At 36.1% G+C, this 12,179-nt stretch overlaps 1 protein-coding gene across 12 annotated transcripts; it reads left to right on the top strand.

Annotated features, from left to right (window-relative positions):
• Positions 1-217: 217 nt before the first annotated feature.
• On the top strand, positions 218-11,796 carry tp53 (tumor protein p53). 12 transcript variants are annotated; one of them, NM_001271820.1, is made up of 11 exons: positions 218-386; positions 1,024-1,078; positions 1,316-1,367; positions 1,460-1,636; positions 4,329-4,512; positions 5,226-5,338; positions 6,339-6,448; positions 7,551-7,690; positions 7,764-7,858; positions 10,537-10,640; positions 10,777-11,796. In NM_001271820.1, the coding sequence occupies exons 2-11, from the start codon at positions 1,026-1,028 to the stop codon at positions 10,871-10,873; spliced, it is 1,125 nt and encodes a 374-aa protein (NP_001258749.1). In that variant the 5' UTR covers positions 218-386; positions 1,024-1,025; the 3' UTR covers positions 10,874-11,796. The 12 variants fall into 12 exon arrangements, with proteins under 12 accessions (NP_001258749.1, NP_571402.1, NP_001315516.1 ...); NM_131327.2 differs by having other exon boundaries at positions 1,319-1,367; NM_001328587.1 differs by having other exon boundaries at positions 1,319-1,367; positions 7,776-7,858.
• The last annotated feature ends 383 nt before the right edge of the window (positions 11,797-12,179 follow it).

Raw genomic sequence — 12,179 nt, forward strand, 5'->3', positions numbered from 1 at the left:
AAGTTCACTGGACAAACAACTTCCTCGTTTAATAGATCCCGCCCTTTTGCAACACTCGAATTAATTGGCATAAAACAGACAACGTTAGTTATAAATATAAAGTGGAATGAAGCATCGATTCGTGCATTAAAATCGATATTTTTCTGCAGCGTTTTCTTTTTTCTTTCAATTAATTCATTCTCTGTCCGTCAGGTGACGCTGACGTCACATGCTCCTCCTGTAACTAGGGGAATCCCCAAAACTCCACGCGGATTTGCTTTGTGGATGTCCAATAACCTCCTTGTTTTGGTCATTCTTTAAGTCGATCGACTACATATCCGGGCAATCCGAAAGTCGATAATCGTAGTTTAGTGGAGAGGAGGTCGGCAAAATCAATTCTTGCAAAGGTAACAAAGCGAAACTTTTATTGACTAGCGTTAGTGGTTTGATCGATCATATTTATTAACGTTAACTAGTGTTTGTAGATTCAGCTGTTTGTATATTAAGTAAAAGTCGGGATTTGGTGTGCAACATCATTGGACCGCTTGTGTGTTGTATTATTGTAACAAACTGACGTCGATTCGATAAAAACTGGTAATGAATTAAGAGTGAAACTCGTATTTCGAACTTTAGGCCCGACATCGCTTTAAACGTTACTAAAACGTTGATGTTAACGTTAGCCGCTAAGCCTGTTAGCTAGCTAACATTAGCTGTCGAAAATGCAAACTTAGAGTTTCAGTATAATAGCTTTAGGTGACTTTTAGAAATCTTATGTACAGGTATGCGCATTTTTATTCATTTTTAGCTATATCTACTTGCGCGACAGAACTGTGAAGCTAATAAGCTAACGTTAAGCGGCATCTTTGCGACTCTGAGCGATCGCCTGTTTTTTAAATTTAAAGTGAATGTACATGTTATATAAATATCACACTTTGCATAAGAAACAACATCCCGACTTTTATTTTAACGTTATAGTAATTTTAGTTGTCGTGATATATTATTTCCCCCCAGGTTTTTATGACTTTCGTGTTTATAATTTCACAGCAATGGCGCAAAACGACAGCCAAGAGTTCGCGGAGCTCTGGGAGAAGAATTTGATGTAAGTTCGCAAGGGTCGCACTCCTGATACACAACGCTCCTCTTTTTCCTGCCTCTCTAAATTTCCCCGTATTTTTGTTAGCAGCCATGTCAGGTTGCTATAATGTACCTGTCTTAATATTTTTGGTGTTTGCTTGTTTAAGATGCATCTGTCGAACGTATTGTTTATCTGGAGTTCTTTGTATGAGCTTCAACAGATTAATACTAATTTCTCTCTCTTCCTTTTCAATTGTCTCAGAAGTATTCAGCCCCCAGGTGGTGGCTCTTGCTGGGACATCATTAATGATGAGGTATTTAAAAAAATAATCTCAAACACCCAGAAATCTCTATTTTCCTCTTTTGGTTTTCAGTGTTGAACTTTTGTTTGTTCTGTGTTTGCCAGGAGTACTTGCCGGGATCGTTTGACCCCAATTTTTTTGAAAATGTGCTTGAAGAACAGCCTCAGCCATCCACTCTCCCACCAACATCCACTGTTCCGGAGACAAGCGACTATCCCGGCGATCATGGATTTAGGCTCAGGTTCCCGCAGTCTGGCACAGCAAAATCTGTAACTTGCACTGTGAGTCAAAAGCGCATACACACACATACTTTCACAAATTTAATGGAAAGAGACATTTCAGTATAGTTGATCAATCTAGTAATCTTAAATTAAACATTCATAATCCATAATGAAAATATCACAAAACTGTATGTAGAAATCTGTTTGCATATGTGCCATGGTTTGCTCATAATCTGTGTAAATTATTCAGAAATAAAATTAGGGTTAGTGACAAATATGACTGATAATATACTGTATAAGTGTATGTGCAAAGTGGTTATATGATGGTAGTAAGATGGCTAACTTCAGTATGTAGCATATAGTAGTCTAAATGTGGACATGTAGCTGAAGTCATGCAGAGATGCAGGTTGTTCTTACTGGTGAGCGTTGAATCTGAATGCTGAGGATACCACACGGCTTCATTCATTCATTCTTCCCCTCCTCCTCTCCTGTGCTGAATGATATCTCAGGCCTCCTATCTTTTGTATATTCACCACTTGACTTCAGAGATGGTTGTTGTAGTCATTTAGCTCGTTGGTCTGACATCAGGTGTGGGCAAATAAGAAGATTATTTCTTACAGCATTGTCTGAAGACATGAATGGGCATGTTCTCATGTGCAGCGCCAAAAAGTTATCCGGTAGTGGTGGGGTTAAAAAAAAAAGTGACGTCGCACAGCGTACCACCCACAACCAAACCTTTTTTTTTTTCTTTCTTCAGTTGAACTATTGGTTTAGAACTTTTTAAATGCTCACTTTTTAGCCTAAATATTTACTCTGTAATCTAATAGCTCCTGTCACCCTACATGAGTGAATTGGTGCGGAATAAACTTTAGATGTTTAAATTGAATTTTGAAAACCGAGGCTATTTTATTTGCTTTAATAGTGAAATTAAAGAGAGATCATTCATTTGTGGTTAGGATCAATGATTTGATAATTAAGTCAAAAAATGTTGTTAATTTATTTTGGATGTTTAATAGATAATTATCAGGAGATGTTATGGCAAGTGAGTTTTTTTACAACGATATGTGGAAAAATTAAGTTCTTACCAAGACAAGCTGATCTGATGTTCATTCTGTCAACCGACATGGGTGAATTGGTGAATGGATAAAGTAAACGTCATATGTTTGTTTAAAGAGGTTGAGAAAAGTTGTACTATTGACTTTTTAATGTAGCAAGAAACTTTGTTTATTTTGTCAAAGCGACTTGCAGTAAAGGGACAAGCTGTTTATTATGGTGAAATTCATACAGTCAATTCCAGGATTATTATTTTAAATTGTACAGTTTAATAACTGCTCTCTTGACTACCTTTTATGAAAAGAGGTGTTGCTCTAAGATGGCTGCATGACAAAAAAAAATAAAATGGCAGCATTTGTTATTGGTCAAGAAAGCTCTTTCCCTTTCATATTCGGTTATATTAGAAGTTAGTCATATACCTCATTCAGGCAGTCTAGCTTATGTGTGTCTTATTTAATCTGACATGTTATATTTTATCAAGTCCAATAATCTGTCTTTCTTATTGATTTTAGTTTTTGTGCTTTGTTTTTGATTAGAGTTTTTGATTTCCTTTAATTTGAGGTGGAGTTTTATTGTTTAAGGCAGAATCAGTGGAGGTTGAACATGTCTGAACTTGTCCTGATTGAGCAGTGGGGGAGGGGAGTGTCTGCTTTTGCCACAGCACAAACTGCAGACTAAAACACTCAGAACAGAGATGTGTTTCGCATTTTTAAAATATCCTGGCGAACATTTGGAGGGAGATGTTGGTCTTTTTATGCATTTTTTAGGATGGAGTGTAATACATTTTAGGATTGTTAATAGTGCTGGACAGTCAAGCTGGTGCTTCACATTCTGTGTGACATTACAAGACCAGGAGGGTAAGACATTTGAAAAGACATTTAAAAGGCTTGAATGTAAGTGTGATTAAAATGTGTTAATTATTTTGTAGTTCATTAAATTAATTGGTAATTTTGTAAATCTTTGTGATGATATTGTCAAGTGATTTATGCCTGCTAATCTTTTGTTATTTTATTTAATATTATATTTGTGTTATTAGTTTATTGTTCTGTGCTAGTGAAGACGCATTAGGGTGTTTTTTAACATACTTGCATTTTAATTGAGTTAATAAGATTTGCAAATGCATATTAAAATCAGCCTTCTGGACACGACATTCTTTGAGACCGATAGTGCTTCAGTGTTGATGTTTTGATGATACATTATTGATGAGACAAATTTTTATTCACTTTAAAGGGAAAGTTGACAAAAACCTAAAAATGGTTTTACCCAACCGTCACTTACAGTTTAAACTTATTTGAATATCTTCTGTAGACCACAAAAATTAAAATAAATAAATGAATAAATACTGGCCATTGTCATTTTTCGTATTCTTTTACTATGGATATCAGTGGCCACCAATTTTAAACTTTCTTCAAAATATCTATTATGTTAACAAAAAACAGCAACGTTGGAGCCACTTGAGGTTGAGTAAATTTTAATTTTGGGGTGAACTATCTCTTTAAAGCACCAGTACTAAGGAATACCCCAGTCAATAATATCTCATATTTAATCTGCTTTCTCATTAATTTTAGTCATGATTCTTACATTAACTTGTTTAGTTTCTACCGATACTAATAAAAACTGCTTGGATGGATTATTGAACTTTTTTTTTTAAGTGCTAAACTATAACAACTGGGTGAAACTTATTTTTTTGTAATTGCAGTATTCACCGGACCTGAATAAACTCTTCTGTCAGCTGGCAAAAACTTGCCCCGTTCAAATGGTGGTGGACGTTGCCCCTCCACAGGGCTCCGTGGTTCGAGCCACTGCCATCTATAAGAAGTCCGAGCATGTGGCTGAAGTGGTCCGCAGATGCCCCCATCATGAGCGAACCCCGGATGGAGATAGTACAGACATTTTTTTTTCCATATCCATTCTTGCATCATTCTAGGCCTGCACTATTAATTGATTTTAAACCAAAATGACGATTTGAAAAGGTGTGTTTTTTTTTTGTTGTTTTTTGCCAGAAACTGTGATTATTTTGTTTATTACTATGGCGAGGGAGGCAAGTGTGTGTAATTAAAACGATCCAACTAATGTTAGTTAAAAAGCAAACAACCGTTACAGCAGACCCCCAAACCAATATGTGGAGATGAAATGAAAGCTGCTAACTTCATTTCTGCTCTGCTTCTCTCGTTCACTCTCTTGTTTTGGCTGTTACAGTGATTCTTGTGGATCCACACACGCACACGAGCACAATTTTATATATAGTTTTAGTTAAATTTAAAATACTTTAGTTATTTTCTTAATTTGTCATGACGGCTGACAACTTTATTGTATTGTATTATATAAAAAGTGGTTTCAAATAAACAGTAGCATAGTGTACTTTGTGATTATGATTGGTCTTTTTTGGTGCTGTTAAAGCCACCACATCAAACCTGCAGCTCTTAAAAAATTAGTAAATTGCATTTTTAAATTGCAATTTTGATCAGATAAATCGCAATTAGATTTTTTTTTTCAAATCGTGCAGCCCTACACTGGAATACACAAGCTAAACAATTATAAGGTGTTTACTTTTTGCACTGAAAGTTAATATCTTGTCTGTTTTCTCCCTGCTCAGACTTGGCGCCTGCTGGTCATTTGATAAGAGTGGAGGGCAATCAGCGAGCAAATTACAGGGAAGATAACATCACTTTAAGGCATAGTGTTTTTGTCCCATATGAAGCACCACAGGTTAGTCTCTCTATTTTGATCTGTTAAAAAGTCTACCAGTATTGTAGCCACTAGTTGAACCTCATTAATGCTTTTGATTTTATTTTCATGGAAGTTTAAAGTTGATATTGAAGTTGCTTTGGTATGTCACAGCCTTTTTGTAGGACCCTACCAAAATGTTGTTTTTCCCAAATGTATGTTTATGCAAACTACATTTTAGTAATGTAAGTGTGCATAGTAATGTAGTAAGTGTATAAAATGTAACCTTTAACATAACTTTTTCCTTTATTGCAGTCAAAATTAACATTTCAGAACAGTTGAGTATAAATTACTTGAATGCATTATTACATTGAGAAGTCTGTTCTGCTGTGATATTTTTATCAGTTTCTTCACAGGAAACAAATTTTCATGGCATATTTTGTTTTTGATATGACCATTTTTTTTCCACATATAATAATAAAATGGTTGTGAATGACTCAAAGCAGTTCTACATTTAGTGAGACTACGGATAGTGTAACTCAATTTTGACTGTAGTAAACCCTGCCATTCATTTACATGCTGTTCATATTCACAGACCACCAGCCCATATCGGTTTCACTATGTGAACAGCTCTATTTTTGATGTACTCGTTCAAATTTTGCCAAATTCACAAGTGTCCTGTTATCGATCTAATTGTTTATGTTTTTGGATTCTGTTTGGTTTTGTACAATGAGTGAAGTATAGTTGCATGTTAATTTCAGTTGTAATAATGTCTGAAGTCTTTAATCTTTTAAAAGTAGTAGAATTATATCAAAGGCCAGCATTAGATTTTAACTTTTATCTTTTATGTATTGTTTATTGTTGCTTATTTGTTTGTTTTTTACTGTTGTAATTCTTTTTTTTTTTTTTAAGGGAAAGTGTGATTTACAAACTCTTTTTTTATTTTTATTTTATTATTATTATTATTATTATTATTTACATGAAATTGCCAGAGTATGTGTCTGTCCATCTGTTTAACAGTCACATTTTCCTGTTTTTGCAGCTTGGTGCTGAATGGACAACTGTGCTACTAAACTACATGTGCAATAGCAGCTGCATGGGGGGGATGAACCGCAGGCCCATCCTCACAATCATCACTCTGGAGACTCAGGAGTAAGTACTGCATATTTGATTCCTCCTCTTGTGAACTGCTTTTTTAAATTTATTTTTTATTTTTTTGATGCTTCATGATGCTGCTCTCATATTAAATCACTACAAATTTGTCGATAATTTTTCTTAACAAAATAAGAGTGTGCTCGCACTAGGCTATCCGAAACAGTTCAGTTGCCTTGCCATGGCCCTGTTGGAAGAGGCATGCCATTGGGCTTTGGCGAGGTATGCTTTTAGTGTGAGTGCAAAACGTGCCTGAGCATAAAACTGAAGACCCGACATCACCTTTAAGGGACTAATTGTTCTTTCTTTTAGTTGATTAATTTTATTCTTTCTTTTCACGTAAGTCATATTTTATTAAATGTGCAAACCTTTTCTTCTTTAATGACGAGACGACAACTCTTACCCCACAATATATGTATATTAGATGCTGCTTTGCATCATATACAAAGATAATTATTTATTTAAAGTTCCAATTAAAACTCTGGAAATGCTCACTTAAAGTCAGAGAGAGGAAAGTTTGCAAAAAATTAAGAAATATTCAAATTGAGAAATCAATGGAGAGATGTTCAAATCGCTTTTCGTGATCACTTTATTTGTGCCTTTTTTCTGTCATTTATTGTTTTTGAGCTAATATAAACTGGCTGAGTTGATTGTTTAAAGCATAGATTAACATGATGGGAGAGAGCTCTTAGATGATTAGACATAGACATACCTTATCTTTGAAGGGTTCTCCTGTTCTGTGCACTTTTAACTCGCTTGTAAAAACCAGCGGAGATGAATCATGTGTAATTGATGACAGTTGACAAAAAACACAGTCATATGTTGTATTTCCTGTGTGATGTCGCAGGCCAGACATTTGCCTTCTGCAGGCTGGCACTCTTCTGGACTGAATGAAGATAGATCTTCCTCTATATCAGCATCTGCTACAACTTTTTTGGCACTGTTACTCATGTTAAGTGATTTTGCTGTAAACAAAACGGTTCCTGGAGTTCAAAACATCTCTCGTGATTTAACATACCAATCAATTGGACTCATCTCGCATTTGAATCCATTTTCATCTGGCTCATGCTCAATTGTTACATCCTGCTTTTTTGTCCCACAGAGGTCAGTTGCTGGGCCGGAGGTCTTTTGAGGTGCGTGTGTGTGCATGTCCAGGCAGAGACAGGAAAACTGAGGAGAGCAACTTCAAGAAAGACCAAGAGACCAAAACCATGGCCAAAACCACCACTGGGACCAAACGTAGTAAGTTTGCTGCTACACTGCTGAAAAATATTTTGCCTTATAATAGGAGGGTAATGTGAATCTAACCTGGCAGGTTTGGTGAAAGAATCTTCTTCAGCTACATTACGACCTGAGGGGAGCAAAAAGGCCAAGGGCTCCAGCAGCGATGAGGAGATCTTTACCCTGCAGGTGATTGTCTTATTAATACTATTTTTTAAAACGGTTTAGCAACAAATATGTGTTTAGCCACACATTATTTAAATGCTTTTAAATTTGTTTTGAATAAAATTTATTTGCAGTTTAGACTAGAGCTGCACAATTAATCGAAAAAAAGATCACAATCTCGATTCAGCCCCCTAGGCGATCTTGATCCAGCATTTCTACGATTCTGTCAATAATATTTTCAAGTTCAGGAGAAAAGCAAAGGCCGCACAAGTCTTCATTGTTTTACGTACGTTGTTCAGCAACGTGGACACCCCCAAATGGGTTTGAAAGAGTCACATGCTGTATTTATAAGATATAATCACCTCAATAACCTCAAATATGTAGTTTCTGTCTATATGTAATGATGTATTCACGGCCGCAAAATCACATGTGATGCGAGCTGACCGTCAGCTGTCACCACAGGGTGGGTGCACGCCTGTGAACGAAGTCTATTTTAGTGGACAAAACCTCCATAGGCTGTGAATAACAGGTAATACAGTTGTAAAATAACCGCACTTGAAAATGAAACCGAAAGCACGCACACATTTAAATAATCATATTTCGCATTTTAGAGTTATGATTATGACAAGCATTTGATGTTTTTTTTGTTCATAGTGAACACAAAGTGTAAAGTATGAAAAAAAATATTTAACAGTTTCAGTATGACTACTATAGGCTATAATGTTGAATACAATGCAAGAGGGAATCTGATAATGATACATGTCTGATTTTACCAGTACAATAATTGGTCTAATAATGTCAATGACAGATTGCAAGCATACTTCTTAAACAGTAATTCAACCTCAGAATTATGAATAGTTGTATCCTGATGTCATCACTTTACTGTACAATAATGACCAGGGGCCTCATGTATCAACGCTGCGTATGCACAAAAACTTTGCGTACGCCAGGTTTCACGCTCAGAATCGCTCACGTTTGGATTTACTAACAATGAACTGAACGTGGGAATGTGCGCAGGTTCACGGCAGCTTTCTGGCTGGCGTACGCACATTTTTTGTGCGTGTCTGTTTTATTTCCATTGGCGACTCCTAGAGGCAGTTGTGTTAAATTCTTCTCTACAAAGTGTCTGAGCCTTGCAATGGCAGCTGTATGAGACGGGTTCATATGGTAGGTATGTAAGATTTCCATACCATACAGTTGACCAGCTAAACATTAAAGCACAATTTGCAGCGGTCGCCTGTTTTCCCAATGTAATCTGAGCTATCTACTGCACGCACATTTCTATAAAGACACTATCTGAAGATGAATTTGCATGCGTGAATCAGAAACATTTACATTCAATAAATGTGCAAATAAAATATGATGCACAAACTTATTGATGATTCCTACTTGTCTTTCTCGTGATAAATAGTGGGCAAAATCTGATATGTAGCGGGGAAAAAAAGAAAAAAGAATTCATCAGACGCTGGATTCGAGCCGAGTTTATGCTCGAACGTGACAGTACATGATCACATGCTTCTTATAAGGTGCGCCACTGAGACTTCTAAAGGTTCTGCAACATTTTACAGATATAAACCACACTATTTCTTTTTTAAATGCACTCAGTGCGATGTTCAGACCCAACTGTGTTAACCCTATCAGCTAAACTCTCCCACTCTATTTTTTTCTTTTGTTGTTAATTCCGGAGAACAAACTTGCAAATAACACCGCTTTTCTCCGGTCTACCTCCGAAAGCTGCACCTCCAATTCACATTCTGTTCAAAGTTTCTCTTTTTGCTTGATTTTGCCGTTGGGTTTTCCATTAGCATAGTCATTAGCATATTCATACGGGGGAGGAGGCAGGGAGGGGTTTTGTGCTCGTGCATGTTGCGCTCAGTTTCACGTTCATTCAGATGTACAAAAGAATATGCGTGAGATTCGGCGTACGCAGTGTTTCATACATCTGAAATTTTTTCTGCGTACGCACATTTACAGCTTTGTGCGTACGCAATGTTTTAGTAAGATTTCCACGCAAGTCTTCGTACATGAGGCCCCAGGACATATTTAAAGTCCGTTCAAGTCCACCATTCCAAGTCTATACAACATGTAGCATTTTAACCAACAGTAGACCTACACAAAGCCTATTGCTGTTTTACCATATCTTTGAGAAATAACAATAATAAAAGCCTACTCGAATTAACCTTTATTTTACATCTATTGAATCATGAGAAAATCCTGATCTCTTTATTTTAGGCAAAAAAATCGCTATTCTCATTTTAGCCAGAATCGTGCAGCTCTAGTTTAGACGTGCACAATACACCAGTGGTAAGGTCAGGAGGTGGTATTATTGGACGTATTATAAGAAGTGCATCTGATTGTTTTTGCATGGCACACTCTATGAAGGCTTGTTCTGCAGGACATAATTCCACATTATGCAATACTGTTTTTGCATTAATAAAGATTTTGAGGCTTCACAAAACCTTTGCTGTTAATTAAAAATGCAAATGTATTTATTTATTACCTTCAGTATTTGAGATGACCTAAGAAGTAAATTTAGCAGTTCTAACTTTATTTCTAAGCCAAATTTAAGTTTTCGTTTGTGTTATTGCTCATCCCTGCTCTTACTTTAAACTTGACATTGTGGACTGCAAATATTGTTGGACTTTTAATAAATCCCTAGTGGTTTGTGTACGCATCACCATAACATTTGTTTCTCCATTCAGGTGAGGGGCAGGGAGCGTTATGAAATTTTAAAGAAATTGAACGACAGTCTGGAGTTAAGTGATGTGGTGCCTGCCTCAGATGCTGAAAAGTATCGTCAGAAATTGTAAGTTCTCAATTCCACTGTACAATTTGTGTGTGTGTAATCAAACCATTTATCCAATTTATTTAATACAACACCTGTCAGCAGAGCTAATTTGACATTTACAAACTTCACAATTCTTTCATTCTTTTTCTTTCAGCATGACAAAAAACAAAAAAGAGAATCGTGAATCATCTGAGCCCAAACAGGGAAAGAAGCTGATGGTGAAGGACGAAGGAAGAAGCGACTCTGATTAAGGTGATGGGATGCTAAGAGAGAAAGAAACTGGGAGTTTTGCTCTTTTTGGACTGCCTTTTTTGCTTTTATTACACCAAAAAAAAAAGCTTGTCACAGGGGTCATTTGGGGAACTGCGATACATGTGATCCATTAGTCCTGTTTGTCATGTTTCTTCTTGTTCACTCCACTGGGACCTTTGTTGCTGGACACTGATTTTGCAGTGTTTTACCAGCACTGGCGAGGGCTAAGACTAGCCTGACGTTTTACAGACCCGTTAAATGAACGTTCAGGAACGAAGTTTACCTGTGACTTTTGTAAATTGTAATAATGCCAGTATTCGGTTGTTTTGTAAGCAGCATTTTTTTTTATTTTTATAAAGAAATGAGTATTAGACTAATTGGAACAAACCATCGGAATTGGTTGCAAGCCGATTATGTAATAAAAATACCAAAGCAAAACCGTTTTGTATCTTATATTTTTTTATGTTAATTACTGCTGTTCCTATTTTTGTATTTTAGCTAATAAGAGAAGCTGCCCTTTATAACACGCTTTTAGATTTAGTACAACCATTGTTCTTTTTCAATTGAAGTAGTTGTTGATTTACTCTTGTGATTGTTGTTGAGTAATGTGGCACAGATAAGCTCATAAGTGGCCAGTCTGTTTTGACATGTGCTTGTGCAAATGGTTATGGATTGGATGTCTAAATATGAGCAAATGAAATGTCAAATACTCAGGGCATGTACAAGTCCCTCCTGGAAATCTTGATAAAACTCTTCTACTGTTTTACCTGCTATAGATTTTATGCTGGTTTTGTTTCTTATTACTGTTTACACGCATTTGCCTTTTATAAATATATAAGCGTGCATTTATTTGTAGCTAGCTGAATCATTTATAATTTTTCTTTTTAAGAGAAATGTTTTAAAATACACTCTTTAAAAAAAACATTTACTGTTTCTTGAATTCTTTTTTGGGGGGGTCGGGTCGTGTTTACAGAGCAGTGATATTTTTACAGCTTAAAGAACCCCTATTATGCGTTATGAAAGGTCATGTTTTGGGCGTCCTCAATAACAGGCTGATATGCATGCAAGGTCAAAAAACACTTTTATTGTCTTTATAATATGCTTTTTTATTATTATTGTTCATTTATAATATGCATTTATTTCCTAATTATCCCAACGACTCCCATATTATTTGTTCAGCGGTTCCCAAACCCCTCCTTTGCGTGAAGCTAATCTATGCTGATTGATCCAATGACCCAGTCCCAATGCAGTTAAACACCAGCATATTACTCTACTCTTAACCCTAACCACAAGTAAAAACAACGA

This window comes from Danio rerio, chromosome 5 (assembly GCF_052040795.2).
Source record: "Danio rerio strain M-AB ecotype USA chromosome 5, GRCz13ab, whole genome shotgun sequence".
NCBI classification, from domain to species: domain Eukaryota; kingdom Metazoa; phylum Chordata; class Actinopteri; order Cypriniformes; family Danionidae; genus Danio; species Danio rerio.